The sequence below is a fragment of the Schistocerca piceifrons genome, chromosome 4, assembly GCF_021461385.2.
Source record: "Schistocerca piceifrons isolate TAMUIC-IGC-003096 chromosome 4, iqSchPice1.1, whole genome shotgun sequence".
In the NCBI taxonomy this organism is placed as follows: domain Eukaryota; kingdom Metazoa; phylum Arthropoda; class Insecta; order Orthoptera; family Acrididae; genus Schistocerca; species Schistocerca piceifrons.
In genome coordinates this window covers 115,083,665-115,106,856 of record NC_060141.1, presented here as the reverse complement: position 1 = coordinate 115,106,856, position 23,192 = coordinate 115,083,665, and the positions used below count along the sequence as shown (strand labels likewise).

At 40.8% G+C, this 23,192-nt stretch overlaps 1 protein-coding gene across 1 annotated transcript in view; it reads left to right on the top strand.

Moving 5' to 3' along the window:
• The first annotated feature begins 308 nt into the window (after positions 1-308).
• The window catches only part of LOC124795644 (PMS1 protein homolog 1-like), a 140,267-nt gene continuing 117,383 nt past the window's right edge, over positions 309-23,192 (top strand). The window contains exons 1-3 of the mRNA XM_047259716.1: positions 309-380; positions 22,654-22,812; positions 22,905-23,025. Of these exons, the coding sequence (XP_047115672.1) occupies positions 309-380; positions 22,654-22,812; positions 22,905-23,025 (352 nt within the window). The remainder of the gene's footprint in view (positions 381-22,653; positions 22,813-22,904; positions 23,026-23,192) is intronic.

Here is a 23,192-nt window from a genome sequence, read left to right as displayed (position 1 = left end):
CCAGCTACTGATACCGACACTTACCGAGAAAATATAGGCAGTCTCATATATTTAACATTGGGGACACGTTCAGATCTAGCTTATGCTATAATGTTGCTTTAAGAGCACAAGATTCGCCTACCGAAGCACACCTAAAATTAATTAAACGAATTCTTCGCTATTTGAAGGGTACAATAAATGACGGAATTCAGTTTAGGAAAATGAACAATTCTGCTATAGAAGCTTATAGCGATGCTGGTTATGCAGGTTAAAAACTGACTAGACATTGAACAAGTGCAGTTTTAATGAAGTTTTGTGGTGGACCAGTAATGTGGAAAAGTAAACTAAAGAAATATGTTACACAATCATCAATGGAAGCTGAATTTGTTGCTGCCGGTGAGGCAAGTAAATCTTTAGCATGGCTTGATCTTTTATTGAAAGAAATTGACATAGTTCAAAAGAATTCAGTTCCTACTTTACACATTGACAATCAAAGTGCTATTAAATATATCAAAGGCACAGGATTCTATGAACGCTCCAAGCATATTGAAACATGCTATCAGTATGTACGACAGTCAGTCCATGAGAAGAAGATCAATGTCAAGTGTTACAACACAAGATCAGGCAGATGACATTCTTACTAAGGGCTTATGAGCAAAGAAGCTATCAAGAATGAAAACTGTGATTGGGATGGAAGTAACTAATGAAAATAAAGACTGAGTTAAATTCTTGATTTGGTGATGAAATATGAACTTGCAGGAGAGTGTTAAAGGATTGTAAATAATATTACAAGATCATATTTGTTTCTGTTATATGTGTGCAAGTATCTTTGATGCAAAGTTAATGTTTGATGTATTTGTTCTTTGTATTAGAGATCTGTGAAGTTTTAAAATAATATATAGTTGTTCTGTTGTTGATCTTAGGTTAAGTTCTGGCACTTTAATAAATCTTTGTGCAATCATTTAGAGGTTGGATATATATTTTTTTATCCTAACAAAGGGGGATGAGGGGATACAGGGCACAGTCGGGTAGAATGAATTCAAGCAGCTTACTATAATAATCATTTTAGAAATCAATGAACAATGGAATGTGCTGTTCTCACACACCCATTTAGCTCTCCACAGACCCCTCCCCATCAGTGCATTCTGGAATTAATTTCCATAATTGAGTACCACTCATGTGATAAAATTGGGCAATATTTTTCCACTGTTGTGGCACTCACTTTGTATGGGCTTCTGGACCATCTATTCTAAGTAGCTTTCAGAGACAGTATTTAGTATTGTATGGTGTCCCATTCTGTTCACCACTTATAAAACTGTAAATATCCCACCTGAGTGCTGGGTGATAAAAATCTCTTCCACAAATAATATTGTGATTGGGAGACATGTATTAGCAAGCAGCAGTTTTCTCTAAGTTTTGGATGCCATTTGGGTGTGAGTCTGGAGGTTAACAGAAGGACCCAATTAGAAGTTTATACACACCCTTGATTCTATGTCTTGGCTGTTGTGAAAAACACCCCCCCCCCCTCGATTTCCCATTATCCTATCTTATAGTTATGCACTTATACACTGATGGAAATTGTTACACCAGCAATCGTTGATCAAAAGCTATCAGACTGATACTCCAGTATTTCCATACCTGAGGGCAACATTTCATGTTTAGGCGAACTTATTTTCAATATAACTAAAGCAACTCCTATTAGGTAAAGAATGGTATGAGTGCGTGTGTGATACCGAGTACTTAGAACATCATTGGAACTTTCCAGGTATAGATTACAGTGCATTGTGTGTGATATTCCCAGGCTGCTAGTCTTTTTCAACTAATTAAGTAAATACAAGATAGTGTGATATTAATATTTTGCAGTTATGTTTACAAATTTATCACATATTTTGTTTCACAACCACATAGAGACATCTACATCTATATCTACATCTACATAGATACTCCACAAGCCATAATATGGTGCATGACTGAGGGTACCTTGTACCACTACTAGGCATTTCCTTTCCAGTCCCACTGTCAAACAGAGCAAGGGGAAAATGACTGTCTATATGCCTCCATATGAGCCCCAATTTCTTGTATCTTATCTTCATGGTCCTTAAGTGCAATATATGTTGGCGGCAGTAGAATTGTTCTGCAGACAGCTTCAAATGCCAGTTCTCTAAATTTCTTCAGTAGTATTTCTTGAAAAGGCTTCTTCGTGTTTAGCAGAAGTTTCGACTGCCAGTTAAAAGATATTGATTAATGAAGGGAACGTGGGGGAGTCTACAGACCACTAACAATCAGACATCTCAAACAAAACCGGATACAGAATGAAATTTTCACTGTGCAGCGGAATGTGCGCCGATATGAAACTTCCTGGCAGATTAAAACTGTGTGCCAGACCGAGAGTTGAACTCGAGACCATTGCCTTTTGAAGGCAAGTGCTCTACCACTTGCCCACGAAAGGCAAAGTTCGAGTCTCGGTCCGGCACACAGTTTTAATCTGGCAGGGAGTTCCAAAACCGGATATATTCTCAAAAAACTTAGAAATCCGAGGGAGTCTCATTACAGAGAAAGGTTTGAACTTGGTAGTCCACAATTTTGGACTACACAGGTCATCCACAACCTTGCTGTGTACCAATTCAAAAGTACATGAAACCATGTAACACACAAAATAAATAATGATAACTAGTCCAGCCTCCAGAAAGAGTACTGACGCTGTACATCTACATCTATATGGATACTCTGGAAATCACAATAACTGTCTATTATTCCAGTCTCGAACAGCGCGCGTAAAGAAACATCTATATCTTTCCGCGTGAGATCTGATTTCTCATATTATGGTGATCGTTTCTCCCTATGTACGAGGGTTGCCCAGAAAATAATGCACCGCATTTTTTTTCTCAGCCAAAAACAGTGTTACAAATGGGAAACGCTTCGTATGTATTATTCGAAGTATCCTGAGTGAGCGCGCCAAGTTTCCACCCCTTCCGACGAATAGCGTAGCTGCAGGACAGTTTCAAAATGGCATCTATAGGTGATGTACGTTACAAGCAACGTGCCGTCATTGAATTTCTCACTACAGAGAAAGAAACCGTGGAGAATATTCACAAACACTTGTGCAAAGTCTGTGGAGCATCTGCTGTCGACAGAAGTACAGTTAGTGGCCGGGCACGGAGGGTGAGGTCATCGGAAGGCGGTTCAGGAGCTCCATGAACTGCAGCGGCCAGAGAGACCATCCATGGCTGTCACATCTGACACACCTGACCTAGCCCCGTGGACCTCCATCCGTGGAAGACATTTTGATGTCGATGAAGAGGTGATTCATACAGCGAAGCACTGGCCCCGCCACCAGGACAAGGATTGGTACCGACAGAGCATACACGTCCTTGTTTCGCACTGGAGGAAGGCCATAGAATGGGATCAAGATTACGTGAAAAAATAGGGTGTGTAGATAAAACGCTATTCTTTCGTGTGTGTAATTCTTATTATGTTCAATAAAGAATTGTCGAAGAAAAAAAATGCTGTGCATTACTTTCTGGGCAACCCTCGTAAGTCGATGTCAGCAAAATATTTTCGCATTTGGAGTAGAAAATTGGTAATTGAAATTTCACGAGAACATTCCACCACAAAGAAAAACGCCTTTGTTTTAATTATGTCCACACCAAATCCTGTATCATATCAGTGACACCCTTTCCCCTATTTTGCGATAATACAAAACGTGCTACTCTACTTTGAACTTTCTCGATGTACCCCATTAATCCTATCTGGTAATGACCATGCGGCAGTACTCCAAACACAGCGTAGTGTAAGCAGTCCATTAGTAGATCTGTTAGATTTTCTAATTGTCCCACTTAAACGCAGTCTTTGGTTAGTCTTCCCCAGAAAGTTTTCCATGTGTCCTTTCCAACATAAGCTTTTCGTAATTGTAATTCCTATGTATTTAGTTGAATTTACGGCATTTGGATTCGACTGGTTTATCGTGTAACCGGTTTCGCCTATTCCTTTTAGCACTCATGTTTATGACGTCACACTTTTCATTATTTAGCGTACTTAGTAAATGAGATGTGAAACTCTAGATTTAAATCACAAACGGTGGCAATGACGTGTTGCGAACACACAGATAGGGGCAGTGCAACAATACTTACTGTTCTGAAACAATAGATACTGCTAAGATAACTTGTCATGGTGCAAATTGCGTATTTGCTGCTTAACCATGGCTGGATGTCCTACGAACATTCTACCGCTAAAACTGAACTATGCTGTGCATGGTTGCTTCCAAGGTGATGGAAACCAACACGTGCATCGCAAACATGGTGGAAACTACCGCGCTTCTGCTGGTCGTGTAGTAAAGCCTGTCAAGAACTGCAACGAACTGTAGTCAAGAGAACCTCTTTCTTGTTACCTCGGAACCAACTCACTGTGAGCTTCATCTGAGAGCAAAAAGTTTTTGCGGTCAACTTAAATGAGTGTGAACATAGTGATGATCGCTTAGTCTTTGTGCCAAGTGTCAGTTCGGCCCGCCCGCACGAAGTTTGGTGTTCCTGGGGATAGTGCCAACTCTCTCACCGCCTAAAGGGTTGGTGTTCCTTCACCTAACCATTACCTAGACTTGAATCTGATTGAACGGCCACTGGAACTTTTATATATTTGCGCTGTTGTGGACTGGCAAGACAGCCAATCCACTATGACAGGTAGCCGAAAGGCACGCGTTTAAGCTCACGCAGGCTGGCGTGAGGTCTGGAAAATGACAAGGAATTAAGACTAGCAAAAAAGGTACGTAGCTTCTGGAATACTTAACTTTAATCCATAATTGGTGAACATCGGTCTGATGGGACATGCATCACAAGATAAATAGCAATTGATAATGGCGCCTTGCTAGGTCGTAGCAAATGACGTAGTTGAAGGCTATGCTAACTATCGTCTCGGCAAATGAGAGCATAATTTGTCAGTGAACCTTCGCTAGCAAAGTCGGCTGTACAACTGGGACGAGTGCTAGGAAGTCTCTCTACACCTGCCGTGTGGCGGCGCTCGGTCTGCAATCACTGATAGTGGTGACACGTGGGTCCGACTTATACTAACGGACCGCGGCCGATTTAAAGGCTACCACCTAGCAAGTGTGGTGTCTGGTGGTGACACCACATTCCTCCCCCGCAAATTGGCGTACGGTTGTGTTATAAGGCTTCCGCCCACCGTGGGGAGGACCCCATGTTGCCGTATGCGACGAGGTAGGGAGCCTAACAACAGGCGAGGCTGTGCCACCCGCACCCTGCCATTCGGTCCGAGGGGAGCTAGGAAACGCCTGAAAACCTAGTCCAGGGTGCACGCCAACATGCGGTGTATGCACCCGTAACGAGACAGGAGGGGCCGAAGGGTCGACCGCCATCGGGTCGGGGCACCCAACGGGCGAAGACGCCATGTGGTCCGGAGGGGGCAAGAGGTCCATGTCGGAGGACAACTGGTCACGGGAAGCGATCGGCGGCGCATGACCCATGGAGGCGCCCGACAGTTGCAGTGACGCGTCCACTGCGGGCGTCGCCGGCGGGAGAACAGGCGGCAGCGGCGCGTCGGCATGAGGCAAAATGGAAGGCATCGTCGGTAACACCTGGGGCTGAGGCGAGCCAGTAGATGGGTCCCCAGGGCACTGACCAGACGGCACCGTCGCTGAAAGCAGACAGGGAGCGGCAGATCCTGTGCGACGACAGAGGCGCAGCTGATTGAGATGCCGGCGCACCTCACCAGAGGCCCCCAAAACCAGATACATAGCGCAGCCGAGGCAGCGAAGAATGCGCCCTTCGAGCCAACGCCGCGAACCTCGATAGTTGTGATAGTATACAACGTCGCCTGGGGCAAAAGCAGGTGTCTACTGCTGAACAGGAACCTGCTGCGGAGGATGAAGCAAAGATATCAAGGTTCGATGAGGGCGACTGTGAAGCAATTCAGCCGGCGAACGACCATCTCGGGGCTGAGAGCAATACGAGGACAAAAAAAGCAATAACGCGTCCTCCCGAGAATGCGACGCTTTCAACTTCAACATATGTGACTTGAAAGTCCTGACCAAACGTTCAGCGGCACCATTTGACTGTGACGAAAATGGCGCGGACATCAGGTGTTGAATACCATTGGCCTTGCAGAATGACTGAAATTCTGCGGACATGAATTGTGGGCCATTGTCGGAAACAATAGTCTGTGGCAGACCTTCACTGCAAAAGATAGCAGATAACGCTTGGATGGTGGCAGATGACGTCGTGGAAGACATTCGGACAACAAGAAGAAAATTACTGAATGAATCGACCAGAACCAACCATCGGGCATTCCAGAATGGACCAGCAAAATCGATGTGTAAGCGTTGCCAAGGGGTAGTGGCTTTCGGCCATGCAAAGAATTTCCACGGTGGTGTGGATTGTTGTTCGCCACACGCCATGCAAGAAGAGCACATTTTCGTAATCGCAGCATCGATTCCGAACCAAGTACAGTGCTGACGAGCAAGTTCTTTTGTTCCCACTATACCCCAATGTCCTTGGTGGAGAAGCTGTAAGACAGAGGACTGTAACGAACATGGTACCACGACTCTGGACTGATCATTATCAGAACGCAACAGCAAAACACCATGTTGTACAAAAAGTCTCTCCTTGTGAGCAAAAAATCGGCGAACCAACGGATCCCTGATCCGTGACTTCGACAAAGGCCATTGCGTAGCAACAAAACGTAAAACGGTAACAGGGACAGGGTCAGCAGCTGTGGCTGTAGCGACACCACGAAAATCAATCGGAAACGATTCGACCACGTCATCGGTTTCCGAATCAATGAACATGCAAGCAAGTTCGGAGGAATCGAATGCTCTATCCTCAGCAACAGGCAAACGGGACAACGTATCGGCATTTCTGTGCTTAGCAGTGGACCGATACAAGATATCGTAGCGGTGCTGCGAGAGGAAAATAGACCAGCGAATGAATTTCTGCGCTGTACGTGGAGGTACAGGCCTGTTTGGATGAAAAAGCGATGTCAAAGGTTTGTGGTCTGATGATGGTAAAGTGACGACCATACAAGAAATCATGAGACTTAGTAACACCAAATACGAGAGCCAAAGCTTCTTTCTCGATCTGTGAATAATTTCTTTGCACAGACGAGAGCAATTTGCACGCAAAGGCAATAGGGTGATCGTGCGATCCATCTTTGTGCGCAAGCACAGCACCGATCCCGAAATCCAATGCATCTACCATCAACAAAAGGGGTTTCTGGGGATTGAATGGCGTAAGGCAAGTAGTGGAAAGCAACACCGATTTCAACTGGCGAAAGGCGCGTTGGCATTCCGTCGTCCAGACGAACGGAACACCTTTACGGCGTAAGCGATGAAGCGGAGCTGAAATGGAAGAGGCGTGCGGCACATATTTGTTATAATAATTAATTTTTCCCAGCACACATTGTAGCTGCTTCAAATTCTGCGGCGAAGGCAAGTCTTGTATGGCACGGAGGTGCTCGGGACTGGGATGTATGCCTTGGGCATTGAGTACATGTCCCAGGTATGGCAAATCACGAGCAAAAAACACACATTTGTCATTCGGCAAGCGAAGACCATTTTGTCGCAAGACCTGAAATAATGTTCTGAGATTGGCTAAATATTCTTCTTCCGTCTTTCCGGAGATCACAATATCGTCAAGATAGTTTGCTGCAGTAGGGACCAACGCACAAACAGTTTGCAGATATTGCTGAAACAATGCAGGGCCGGATGCACACCAGAATGGCAGTCTTTTGAATCGATACAAACCAAGATACGTGTTAACCTCAAAACGCGCTGGGAGTCTTCGTCCACCGGTATTTGCAAGTACGCATCTGCTAGGTCCAACTTCGAAAAATATTTACCCGGGCAGAGTTTGTCAAAAAGATCTTCCGAGGGGGTAAAGGAAAAGTTGCAATCACTAGTTTTGGATTCACTGTTGCCTTAAAGTCCACACAAAGTCTCAATTTTCCGGAAGCTTTTTGCAAAATTACTAAGGGTGATGCCCAGAGAGAAGCCTGCACACGTTCAATTACACCTTGTGATTCCAAGTCGTGTAATGTTCTTGCGACCTCATCACGCAATGCGTGGGGAACATTGCGCGCTCTGAAAAATTTCGGTTGCGCGTTGACTTTCAGTTCCACATGTGCTTTATAGTTCTTAGCCCAACCAAGGCCCGGTGCAAAAATGTCTGCAAACTCTTCACATAGACGAGAAACACTGTCTGAAGGCACAGTCTGGTTCACTAATAGGACCTGATTGACTATAGACAAGTTAAACAACTGAAATAAATGTAAACCAAACAAGTTCACCGCAGAAGAAGAACGAAGGATGTACAATGACACAAGTTTTGTTTGTCCCTTGTATGTTGCAAGAAGGCTGCACTGTCCTAACACAGGGATAGCTTGTCCTGAATAACTACTTAACTTAACATTGGCGGCACGCAATGGAGGTGTGCCCAGCTGTTTGTACATGTCTTGATTGATCAGTGAAACTGCAGCTCCGGTATCCAGCTGGAATGGTATCACTTTGCCGTCAATGTCCAAGTTGAGAAAAAGTTTATTGTCCTGTTGACGACAAGAGCGACTGTCTCGTGCAACGTGAACTGACACTGGTACAGAATCACTTGCGACGTGACGGGATTTCTGTCAATGTCGACACACACTATTTGTGGGACGAAAACAGTCACCGTTCGAGAGAGTGGCACTGGGCGGAGTGGAATGAACTACATGAATTTCCATGGGCGAAGGTTCACGAGCTGGAGTGTACTTGGTTCGATTCCAATTCCGGCGCGAAGCAAAGGGCCTGGAATGGTTGTGAGTGTCCGATCTAAGCTTTGTCTGGCAAACACTTTGAACATGTCCTCTTTTATTACAGAAAAAGCAAATAGCTTGGCGTGACGGGCAGTTCTCACGCGAATGTCTAGTAGCACACCGCGGGCATGATTTTATCACTGCATTTGCTTGCTTGCGCGGCACATGTGGCTGAGAGCTTGGCGGCGGCTACGCGGACGGGCGCGAGGGCTGTTTACTGTTTTGTGCAGCGCGCCTGGCGGACCGGTTAATGTGACACACGGCCGGTGAAGTTTCAAATGATTCCTGAGCAAAGTCAAGTGTCTCCTGCTGATCCAATATGTCTATCATTTGTTGAAGGGAGGGACTGACTAGTTTCAAAATCTATTCCCTTATACGAACATCAGAAACGTTCTGTGCAATTGCATCACGTACCATAGTATCTGAATAAGGGAGTCCACATTGACACTCAAAAGCACAATCCCTAGTAAGGCTTTGCAAGGTTGCAACCCAGTCCCTATTAGTCTGACCGGCCGTACGTTTTGTACGAAAGAACGTATACCTTTTTGCAACTACATTGACTGATTCTTTGAAATATGCATCTAATGCAGACAAAATTTCGTCGTAGGACAGAGTTGCTACGTCGCATCGGGGAAATAATTTCACTATCACACAGTATGTCTTGATGCCTACGGATGCTAACAAAAAAGGCTGCCGTTCGTTACCTTGAATTCTGTAAGAGGCGAGATGGAATCCAAATTGGCGGGACCACTCCATCCAGCTCTCCAGTGCAGCATCAAAAGGACGAAAAGGTGGTGCAACAGCGTGTTGTGGATGCGGTAGTGGTGGAGCGGCGGCCGCCGCATCGTTTTGCATTGCACGTTGACCCTGGATGAGCTGTCCAAGGGCATCCAACAAGGCCTGCGTCTGCTGATTCTGCAAGCGATAAAATTCGGACAGTACATCTGGAGATTGTGGCGAAGCCATGACACAACTAAATCAGGGCAGTATATTTACGAACGCGGAAAACTTCGTCGCCAACTGTTGTGGACTGGCAAGACAGCCAATCCACTATGACAGGTAGCCGAAAGGCACGCGTTTAAGCTCACGCAGGCTGGCGTGAGGTCTGGAAAATGACAAGGAATTAAGACTAACAAAAAAGGTACGTAGCTTCTGGAATACTTAACTTTAATCCATAATTGGTGAACATTGGTCTGATGGGACATGCATCACAAGATAAATAGCAATTGATAATGGCGCCTTGCCTGTGCAACTGGGACAAGTGCTAGGAAGTCTCTCTACACCTGCCGTGTGGCGGCGCTCGGTCTGCAATCACTGATAGTGGCGACACGCGGGTCCGACGTATACTAACGGACCGCGGCCGATTTAAAGGCTACCACCTAGCAGGTGTGGTGTCTGCCGGTGACACCACATGCGCCATCTGGTGTATTTCATCAGTTAAATGATTGGCCATCACGAAAATTGGTCCACCCCTGCCATCCGATAGTCCTCTATGTAGGTAAACTATCGATGGCTTCAGTTGACTTTGGAAAATCACTTTTAATATATAAATAAGCAGATTAAATTTGTCAACTTTTAATTAAAGGTTTACATCCTCATATATCCTACCACTGAACTCATACTTGCACAAGCAGCCTGAATCTGTGGCTGGAAACGCGGTTTTAATTTAATTTTAGCCTCGCTCTTTATAATGGGACGAGGCTGAATAGCTATAGAGACTTCACTGCGTGCTCTGAACGTCTCTGAAAAATTTTGTGTTAGAACTTACCCTCTTTAAGGGTTCCAATGGGATGGACAGCAGCCCTTGTGACAATAATATTCCCTTCTATTCATCAAACAAAAACTGAAATCAAATAACGAAACATATGAAGACCTACACTGAATATACAGGGTGGTCTATTGATTGTGACTGGGCCAAATATCTCACGAAATAAGTGTCAAACGAAAAAACTACAAAGTACGAAACTTGTCTGGCTTGAAGGGGAAAACCAGATGGCACTATGGTTGGCCCGCTACATGTCGCTGCCAAAGGTCAAACGGATATCAACTGCTTTTTTTAAAAATAGGAACCCTCATTTTTTTTATTACATATTAGTGTAGTACGTAAAGAAATATGAATGTTTTAGTTGGACCACTTTTTTCGCTTTGTGATAGATGGCGCTGTAATAGTCACAATCATATGGCTCACAATTTTAGACAAACAGTTGGTAACAGGTAGGTTTTTTAAATTAAAATACAGAATGTAGGTACGTTTGAACATTTTATTTCGGTTTTTCCAATGTGATACATGTACCTTTGTGAACTTATCATTTCTGAGAATGCATGCTGTTACAGCGTGATTACCTGTAAATACCACATTAATGCAGTAAATGCTCAAAATGATGTCCGTCAACCTCAATGCTTTTGGCAAAAGGTCTAATGACATTCCTCTCAACAGCAAGTAGTTCGCCTTCCATAATGATCGCTCATGCATTGACAATGCATTGATGCATGTTGTCAGGCGTTGACGGTGGATCACGATAACAAATATCGTTCGACTTTCGCCACAGAAAGAAATCCGGGGACGTCAGATCCGGTGAACGTGCTGGCCATGGTATGGTGTTTCGACAACCAATCCACCTGTCATGAAATATGCTATTCAATACCGCTTCAACTGCATGCGAGCTATGTGCCGGACATTCAGCATGTTGGAAGTACATCGGCATTCTGTCATGCAGTGAAACATCTTGTAGTAACATTGGCAGAACGTCATGTAGGAAATCAGCATACATTGCACTATTTAGATTGCCTTCGATAAAATGGGGGTCAATTATCCTTCCTCCCATAATGCCGCACCATACATTAACCTGCCAAGGGCACTGATGTTCCACTTGTCACAGCCATCGTGGATTTTCCATTGCCCAATAGTGCATATTATGCCGGTTTACGTTAATCCTGTTGGTGAATGACGCTTTGTCGCTAAATAGAACACATGAAAAACATCTGTCATCGTCCCGTAATTTCTCTTGTGCCCAGTGGCAGAACTGTACACGACGTTCAAAGTCGTCGCCATTCAATTCCTGGTGCATAGAAATATGGTATGGGTGCAATCGTTGTTGATGTAGCATTCTCAACACCGGCGTTTTTGAGATTCCCGATTCTCGCGCAATTTTTCTGCTACTGATGCGTGGATTAGCCACGACAGCAGCTAAAACACCTACTTGGGCATCATCATTTGTTGCAGGTCATGGTCGACGTTTCACTTGTGGCTGAACACTTCCTGTTTCCTTAAATGACGTAACTATCTGGCGAACGGTCTGGACACTTGGATGATGTCATCCAGGATACCGAGCAGCATACATAGCACATGCCCTGTGGGCATTTTGATCACAATAGCCGTACATCAACACGATATCGACTTTTTCGCAATTGGTAAACGGTCCATTTCAACATGGGTAATGTATCACGAAGCAAATACCGCCCACACTGGTGGAATGTTGCGTGATACGACGTACTTATACGTTTGTGACTATTACAGCGCCATCTATCACAAAGCAAAAAAAGTGGTCCAACTAAAATATTCATATTTCTTTACGTACTACACGAATATATAATAAAAAATGTGGGTTCTTATTTTAAAAAAAAGACAGTTGATATCCGTTTGACCTATGGTAGAGCCATCTACCACGCCAACCATAGCGCCATCTGGTTTCTCCCTTCAAGCTAGACGAGTTTTGTTCTTTGTAGTTTTTGCTTTTGATGCTTGTTTCGTGAGATATTGGTGAATTTTTTTGAATCTTTTGTAAAATACAGAATTCTTCCCTGCTGTCATAAACATAAGGTAAATGCGTTACAGTACATTTGTATAATGGCCGACTGGTAACGAGAGAAGCAGCAGTAAAAGCACTTGAAAAATGTATTGATATTGTAATACATAGACACATAAGGAATTGGGTACATATAATCGATAGAAAATTTAATATAACTGAACTGTGGCAAATATCCATATCTTAGGTTGTGACCCAATAGCATAATTTTTGTGCCCAACTGTCCAATGGTGTGCTTGTTCAAAATAAGTCTTGGACACAATAATAATTGTTACTGAGATGCACACTGTATTCATCATGTTTATGAAATTTAGATATAAATATCATTTGTGTGCTCTTAACACTGTCCTTTGACAGTAAGTTATATCTCAGCCATCTGCACAAGGCACACTCACAACCAGCAACACCAGATTTACCAGTTATTATTGCAGTATATTACCGTGTATACTCAATAGACTGTGTCAAAAATTACAAAACTGATATATTAGAATGCAAATAATAAGCAAAGTTACAAAAATCTTAAGAGATTAAGTGTTTTACTCAAGATACATTTTATCTACCATTGACACTTTATTTTAGTTCTCTGAGAGATTTACTAATTTTGGAGAAAGTTCAATAAAGCTGTTCACTTTCCTCGCAGTTAAGAAATTCTTGAATGGAGTATAGCGAACATAGTTGTAATTCTTTTGAAATTTTTTCCCTGTATCTCACCAAGTGACAACACCTGCACTTAAATTGGTAGAGATCTGAACGTTCTCAGGCCAACTGTCAGGAAACTGTCTCCTGTTTTGGACAGTCAACAGGTCGTTATGTTTATATTCTCTTTGTTTCAGATGCTGTGATCGTGTATCTCACGCCTCTTGATGAAGGAATCTAGAGTTTCCTTAACATGAAGAAGGCACAAAAATACGTAATGGCTGTAAACAACCATTATCTGTAATATTGTGAATAACGGCCCCCTGTTTTCCTGTCTCCTACACAATTTAATAATTCTTACTGACTTCTTTTGCAGTAATAGCACATCCTTGAATGAATTATCTGAGAGCTGTAGTCCATAACCGCGAACAAAATGTTTTATTAGGCATAGTTATCTAGCTGGCTGCATGTTCAATTGATCAATTGCGCAGTATGGTAGCCGTCATGATGTGGAACGTGTCAAGTGCACAAGAAATGCACATATGAAACAAGACTTTTAAATATGTATGTATTACAGTACAGTGTTAAAGATTATTATTTCTATTATTTACCCCTTCCATGACATGGCACGACATATTTATACTATATTTATAGATTTATTTATTCCTAGTCAAAAATTCATCTATGGTATAGGAGTTGTCAAGGAAATACGATTTCAATTTATTTTTGAAGCTATTACTGCTGTCTGTCAGACATTTTATTTCATCTGGTAATTCGTGAAAAAATTTTATAGCAGCATATTTTACCCCTTCTGTGCCAAAGATAGGTTGAGTAAGGGATAGTCTAAGCCTTTCTTTTTTCTGGTATTATAATCATGAATGTCACTGCTGTTTTTGAACTGGTCCATGTTGTTGAGAAAAAATTTCATTAGTGAGTAAAAGTACTGTGAGGCTGTTGTAAGAATTCCCAATCTTTTAAAAAGATGCCTACAAGATGTGCGACTATAAATCCCATACATTATTCTAACTGCATTCTTTTGAGCAGTGAATACTTTTTGGCTAAGTGTTGAGTTATCACAAAATATTATTCCGTGTGACATCAGACAGTGAAAGTATGTTAGCTTGCTAATTTCTATACCCTAAAAATTAGCAGTTATCCTGATTGCAAAAGTTGCTGAACCTAATCGCTATAGGAGATGCAAAATATGTATTTCCCAATTAAGATTCTCATCTTTATGAACACTCACAAACTTGGTATGCTCTGACCTGGCTACTGACTTCTGTTGGTGTGTTATATTTATTGAAGGAACTGTACTCCTTGTAGTAGAAAATGGGATGTACAAGCCCATTTGCAGAAAACCAGTTAATGAATTTTTCAAAGGCTTTACTTGAATCATTTTTGGAGTTTCATTTACTGCATTAATAATGATGCTTGTATCATCAGCGAGCAGGCAAGTAGTGTCAGTTCAGCTTCCTGTTTCAGATAAGAAGGGAGGTCGTTGACATATATCAAGAACATAAGGGGACCAATGATTGAACCCTGTGGAACACCTAATGTAATTTCACCCCATTTAGATGAAGTAGCAAACTTATTTGAATCACTTGACCCACATAAAGAAACTTTTTGTTTCCTGTTCTGAAGGTATGGCTTAAACCACTCATATGCTTTTCTATTTATACCATAGAATTGCAATTTCTGTAACATAATGTCATGGTTCTCACAATCAAATGTTTGGACAAGTCACTGAAAATTCCTATTGGTGACATTTAAGTATTTAAAGACTCTATTATGTGGACAGTGAAATTGTATATTGCTGTCTCAGTGGAACAGCATTTTTGAAATCCGAACTGTGATTTACTAAGTATCGCATTACTGTTGAGATGGCTAACTACTCTTGAATACATTACTTTCTCGAAGATTTTTGAAAATGCACTAGGAAGTATACTGGACGGTAATTATTGACATCTGTGATGTCCCCCTTTTTGTAGAGAGGCCTGACAATGGCATATTTTAACCTGTCTGGGAAAATACCTTGAGTTAGTGATGCATTACAGATGTGACTCAGAACTTCAGCTGTAATTGCTCCACATTATTTTAATACCTTATTAGAGATGTCATCTACTCCAACAGAACATTTATTTTTCAAAGATTTGATAATCTTACTTATTTCACAAGAGGCTGTTAGATGAAACTTAATCTGACTGAAATTTTTCAAAACTGACTCTTCTATGTACTGCCTGGCTTTATCTTTTGAACTATTCTCACTAATTTTTTCTCCTACCCTTAAGAAATGGTTGTTAAATACATTAGCTACTTGCGTACTGTTGGTTAGGATGGTCTCATTCTCTTTAATAGTAGTACTACCTACCCCAATGTTTACCTTTCCTGTCTCCCTTCTAACAACATTCCATATTGATTTGATTTTATTGCCAGAGTTGTAAATTTCTTCTCTAACACACATATTTCTTGATTTCCTTACAACTTTTCTCACTGTGTTACAATAATTTTTGTAGTGTAAAACTACTTCTGGATCTTTACTAGTTCTTGCTGTCTCATATAGCTTTCTTTTACTTTCTGAAGACACGTTAATACCTGTAGTAATCCAAAGTTTCTTTGGAGAGTGTGTGGTGTTACATTTAGTAATGTTCTTTGGGAAACAATGTTAAAAAAGGGATATAAATTTATCAAGAATTGTCTTGCATTTATCATTAGAATTTGATTCATTATATACATCTCTCCAATTAACATTTCTTAAACTTCCTCTGAAGTGTTCTATACGTACCAGGTTGAGCAGCCTCACACTTTTACTGAATGGTTTCTGAGCTGTACACACTGTTAGATTTTATAAGTTAATCAGTTTTGCAGGAAGGCATGTGTTTGTTTTACATTCTCTTCCTGTACAAATACATTGTCTATTAGAGTGCTACTGTCTGAAGCTATACGTGAAGGGACATTGACCACTGATTCTAAGTTGTATGTTGTTAATAACACTTCTAGTTCTCTTTTTCTATCAGAATTACATTGAAATCACCACAGATTAATAACTTCTTCTTGTTGTCCGACAGACAGCATAATAGGGAGTCAAACTTTTTTATGAGTTGCTCCCAGTCTTCTAATGGGGAACTGTACACTGTTGCTAATGCCAATACTACATTATCTATCTGAAGTTCACATGCACAAACCTCAAAGTGGTGATGAACACAAAATTTGCTCACTTCTACAGTTTTGTTTTGAGAAAGTGGCAACTCCTCCTATATCCATCCTAGATCTACGAGTGTAAGATGCTAAATTATGCCCAATTATACTGACACTATCCATCCTGACACTTACGTGGTGTTTAGACAGACAGAATATATCAATCTATTCTTATTTTTGAGATCATCTAGACACACTAATAACTCATCTAATTTATTTTTTATTCCCCTGATAAATGATGAACTTATTTGATACTGTCCTTAGGTTTGCCCCTATTTACTATACATAAAGTTTCTTTTATTTTATTTTTCTCGATTATTGTCTGTCTGGACTTTGGCATTAACCTAAAAAACCCATCTGCCTTGTCCCATTAACCACAGGGAGCATCCATTGTGTGACTGTGCCTCCTCCCCCCTTACAGTATGAGCTAACAGAGAAGTTAACTTATCTTTCTCCCTCCTATTTAGGTGTAGGCCATGTGTAGTGTATCCCCACCTACCACGGTGTCTGGAGCATCCTGTTCAGCTCAGTGTTAACATGCCTTACAGGAGTATTTACCCAGAGCCGCTTATGGCGTTGAAAGACCTCCACAAACACCACATTTCCATGACCAGTTTCTGCTCCTATTTTGTCCACCTCACTCCTAATACTATATCTTGGATTCATGGCCAGGCTGTTTCCTGCTCCCCCAACTAATCTTCCTTCTCAAAGTCCCTGCATAGCTACCCTACGTTGTCTGTCACCTAGGTAAGGCTAGCACTTGGTTTCACAAAACTTGTGACCTGGTACCCCGCACCTAATTTCTCCTGAAGCTGCTGGCCCACACCCCTCCCATGACTGTTGTCTATAAGAAGAATTCTTCTTTTCCTATTCTCGTTTGATCCCGAGCTGTCTTTTTTCTTTAAGCAATACTCTGCTTTGAATTACATCTCTATGACTCCTTTCCTCCAATTCAGATAGCAAGCCAAACTGATTTACTATTTGAATTTCTGGAGTTTTTTCAAGTGTTTCCCTTTTTCGCCCTTTGCTTGCTACCTTTCCCCAGTTCTCAATCTCTTTTCCCTCCTTTAACCTACATAATTCCAAGTTCGCGTTCTCTAATTCAGCCGTAAGGACACAAATTTTTGTCTCCTGTTCAGCAATTTTTCTGTTCTTTCTACATAACCTACAGTGCCAGGGAAGAGCCTCATTTTCTACCCTCGTTTCCTCGCCGCTACATTTGCCCCAATGAAACGATAACTTACAGTCCACACGGAACATGAAAAGAAAGATGGCGGAAATAAAAGGTTCGCGAAATTTTCGCTCTGTAAATTATGCCGATAACGAAAATGTTTCGTGTGAAGAATGTGTAAGAGTTAGTTTAGAGAATCCTGGAATGTGCCACCGTTGTTATTTGAAAGTTAAAAACGCCAACGAAATCGTAACTAGGTCAAAATCGAAAAGCAAAACAGTCACAGATGCAAACACGCGAGTTATTCATCCTTGCGAACAATGTGTCGATTATTGCCGCATGTTAACGGTAAAACAATATCGACCAGCTGAGACTGTGCAAAAAAGATCGACAGGTCCTTATACTCGCCGACAGTCACGGTCGTCAAATTTTAGAAAGAGTGTGTAGCGTTTTTACCAAGCTACAATGTCGTGGGTTTCGTGAAACCAGGAGCTTGTTTTTCGGAAGTAACAAAACCAATTGAAAACTCTTGTAAAAACTTTGGACCATCAGACTACGTGGTAATTTTTGGAGGTGCGAACGATGTTGCAAGGGATCAAGCCAACGAAATAAAAATAGCTCTTAAATGTGTACTGAAGCAGACAATCCACACGAATGTGTTAGTTATTAACCAACCACGGATGCATGACCTACCTTCCTGGTCATGTGTGAATCAATTAGTGATTAAGATAAACTCTGACATAAAGGATGTTTGTGGAAAATTTGAGCATGCAAATGTAATAGATGTAAGCACTCTCGAAAAATCCATGCACACCAGACGCAGACTTCATCTAAATTATGCTGGTAAACAATACCTAACAGAGAAAATATATAATTTTGTAAAGCACTACACTAGAAAACTTACCAGTACGTTGAACAACTGGCTCATAACAGGCAATGAAAGCTCAAAAAACAAAACATAACATGTTAAAGGGGTCCAAATTGACTCACAAGGAAGAATGAAACCCAAGGAAAGAACGAATAACACAAAAATGGGCCAAAACACATTAGATAAATGGCTGGGAAGAAACACACACCAAGGGACAGGTAGAGGTTTTTTAGAGTAGCTGAGGGTGCCACAGGGGAATGTGTTACAGAACAAACTTTCACATACACTTTAAAAGTCGTTCACCAAAATGTACAGTCTCTACCAAACAAACTTGATGAAATAAATGTACTTCTTATGAATGAGTGGAAGGAGGTATCAGTTTTATGTTTTTGTGAGCACTGGCTAGAGAAGGACCATTTACAGTATTCAAACATAACCGGTTTCACTCTGGCAAACTACTTTTGCAGATCAATATCAAAGCTTGGAGGAAGCTGCATTTATGTAAAAGAAAACATAGACTATAAGATAATAGACTGTGTATATCACTTTGGAAGCGAAAAACACTTTGAAGCCTCAGCTATTGAAATAACACCAGGAAAACCTATAATAATGTGTGTTTACAGATCACCCAACAGCAATGTAAACATTTTCTTTAAAAAACTTGACCTTGCACTAGGGAAACTCGAAAATACTTGCAAAACTATAGTTCTGTGTGGCGATTTTAATATTGACCTCTTAACACACAGCCACCAAAGAGAAAAATTCCTTAATATTACTCAAGAATATAACCTGTGCACTAAAATAAACTCCCCTACACACGTAACAAAAACTAGTGCTACACTTATTGATCCGATCTTTGTAAACACTGACATGCACACCTCAGAAAACTTTAATACCGGCTACAGTGACCACAATGCACAGCTACTTGCCATATGCGGAAGTGTTGATTTGTCTAGGAATGGAAGTGTTATCTACAAGAGAAAATTCAGCATACAAAATATTGAGCACTTCCAACATATGCTAAGTACCCACTCGTGGAATAAAATCTACAACAGTTACAACACAGATGAAAAGCTGGATAATTTCATGGAAATTTACGGATATTGTTTCGAAATTGCATTTCCAAAAAAGAAAATAATTTGTAAAGGCCCCAGCAAACCCAAAACTTGGATTACATCAGGGATTAAAGTATCATGTAGAAGAAAAAGAGAACTTTTTGCACTATCAAAAACAGATAGCAGCCCTGAATTTGCTCACCACTTCAAAAAATACAAGTTAACTCTGAGTCGTGTAATAAGGGAAGCAAAATTAAGGGAAAATGACAAACTTATTATGGAATCATCAAACAAAGCTAAGACAATGTGGAATACGGTACAGAGACTTACTGGAAAGGTGGAAACACACAAAAATATTGTATTGTCACAGGCGGGCAGCAAGATCACTGATCCAAAATCAATTGCTAACCACTTCAATTCTTACTACACCAATATTGCTCGTGAGTTAGCGAAGGAACAAATGGGAAAAACATAAAACAAAATATTACAGGAAATTTCTGGAAATAGTGTAACAAATACATTCATGTTCCTCCGTCCAATAAGTAGGGAGGAACTGTTAAACAGTATAAAGTCATTAAAAAATAAATATTCAGCCGGAGTCGACGATGTGCCAGACTATATTATAAAAGTATCAGCTGAACAGATACTTGCACCACTGCTAGATATATGCAATTCTTCACTATCAAGTGGTATTTTCCCACAACAGTTAAAAACTGCAAAAGTTGTACCCCTTTACAAAAAGGGCGATCGGCAGCAGATGGTCAACTATAGGCCTGTGTCACTCCTATCAGGTTTTTCAAAAATCATTGAAAAACTAGTTCTGCTACAACTAACTGATTTCTTTAACAAAAAAAATATGATTTCAGGATGTCAGCTTGGCTTCAGGCCTCAGTGCAGTACTGAAACAGCCACTTTTAGCCTCATAAATCGTATTTTAAATTCAGTGGATAATCACAAAAATGTTTCGGGGATTTTCCTGGATTTAACAAAAGCATTTGATCTAATAGACCATGAAATTCTCCTAAGAAAGTTAGAGTGGTATGGTGTAAGAGGCCTGCCACACGAATGGCTGAAATCCTACCCAGAAAATCGCTCTCAGATAACAGAGGTAAAACACATGGGAAAAAACGAACTCCAAGCTTATCAATCGAAACCTTCCACATTAGCCCACGGTGTACCACAAGGCTCAATTTTAGGTCCCTTTCTCTTCCTAATTTTCATAAACGACTTCCCCCTACACGTTCAACACTCCGAACCAGTGCTATTTGCAGATGACACAAGCATATTAATTGAAGGTGAAAATGAAATGGCTCTAACTTTAAATGCTAAAGTCACAAGTGAAAATGTGTCAGAGTGGTTTATCAGGAATAAATTACTGATAAACCCTCAAATAACAGTCGTCTTACACTTCCATACACAACAAAATAAAAACCCATTAAAACGAAACGTGTCAATGGAAAACCAAAGAATTAACAGTGTCACTGAAGCAAAATTTCTTGGCATCTACTTACAAGACAGTCTTAAATGGAATTCCCACATCACTTCATTAAATTCTAAACTATCCAAAATGACTTATGCGATGAGGATTATATGGGACAACACAAGTCCTGAAACAGTTAGAGCAGTGTATTACGCTTGCATACACTCCCTATTAAGATATGGCATCATATTCTGGGGAAATTCTCCTCATTGCATAACCACATTCCGGAAACAAAAAAAGATTATGAGGTTAATGAAGAATGCCAACAGCCGAAAATCATGCAAACCATTCTTTAACGAACTGGGGATTCTACCCCTACCATGTATCTATATACTAGAAGTTGTAATGTTCCTTAAAAAAATCATGCTAAAAAATGGAAATTTATTTATTCAAAATAAATCTGTACATGAACACCATACAAGCGCAAATAGTGACATACACAGACATCATTGTTATACCACACTGTGCAAGAAAGGTGTATATCACTCAGGTTCACATTTGTTTAATAAGCTGCCAAGTAACCTAAAGGCCATAAACAAAATCCATAGCTTTAAAAAATCTGTAACATCATATCTCTTGGAAAACTGTTTTTACTCAGTAATACAGTATCTTGAAAAATAAGTTGGTTGTAATAATATAACAATGTAATGTAACAATATAGCAATATAAAAATGTAACAATTTATAAATGTAATGTATACACCAATGTAACAGTATATTAATGTAATATCATTTTGTCCAACATCTATGGTATGGTAAATGTACCACAAAGATTCAGGACGTAAATAAATAAAATAAATAAATAAAACACCCCCTCTTTCAAATTTCTACGGCAACCACCACGTTTCTCGCACATGGTTTCATAGACGAACTTAACACAAAAGCAGAGAATAAGTTGGCAGAAGACCACAGCAGTTTCGTAACCTGCACTAATTCGTAAATGAGCACTAATGTAAACCAACTTATAAACTTACTTCCGAAAGGTTTAACTACCTAAATTCGACAGACACGAATTGGCTTTGAAGCGATAACTCTAGCCAAAAACGAAAATCTACAATTGCGCGAAATTTCGCCTAAAACACATAAACAAAACTAACGACTACCAGCCTTTACGAAATACTTCCTTTACGATCTAAATAAGGTCAGGAAAGAGAAACCTTTAGTAGCTAGCCTCGAGAAGAACTACTCTAAAATATATTATTTATTGTAAATCTGACAATATGTGCCTTATAAAACATGAATGCTAGCATCATTAGTGCCATGTTACGTTAAGTCTCTAAAATTAACAGGGTTAAACTGACGTTCGACTAAAATCAGTCGTTTTACTCGTGGTGACAGATTGTTCTGCAGTGTAGCCGAAGGCACAGATTAAGTGGGAAGTTGATAATCTGATTGTGTGTTGGAGAAGCCGACGAATGTGAATGCCAAATAAAGGGTGTGATAACAGAGAGACCTATATGTTTTCATTCGCGCCATACCATCGGTCGATTTCGGCCAGACGCCAATTGTATCATACTCATTTTCGTTGGTCGTATTGCACCTAGCTGCGACGTATTGCACCATTGAGGGCTCGAGAACATCTTTGACACCGACAGTACAGTGTTTGGCGCTAAGTTTAGAAAATTAATGTTTTGGTAATGATGTTTTGAATTGTTGAATTTTTTTGTACAGGAATGTGCAGATCATTCTGCCATGTCAGTAGCACTTGTGCCATCGTCTACCATCAGACTTGTGACCACGACACAAATAATTACAACGGTGTCGAGTGTTGTGAAAGAATTAATTGAAAATTCATTGGATGCCGGTGCTACAAATATAGAAGTTAGATTGGCAAGTGATCGCTTAAACTCTTGTTTTACAAAAACTAGTACATTCACCTTGCTGTTACGGTCACGATGATGACGCTTCGTTATTGATTTCAGGAAAGGAATGGTCTGGAGAAAATAGAGGTAAAGGATAATGGTTGTGGAATCAAACCATCTGATGTTGCAAATGTTTGCCTTTCATCTTATACTTCCAAAATACAGAACTATTCCGATCTAGGTGAGTTACTTGTTCGTCATCCTCTAGAAGTGACAGGTTCTACAATATAGCTAGAGCTCACAATTACAATCAGTGAGACATGGAAATGAATGTAGGTAAACAAAGATTAGCAAGAGGGAACCATAAAGTCTGTGTTGGGTACGACTCCCACTGGCCTGAGTGCGGAT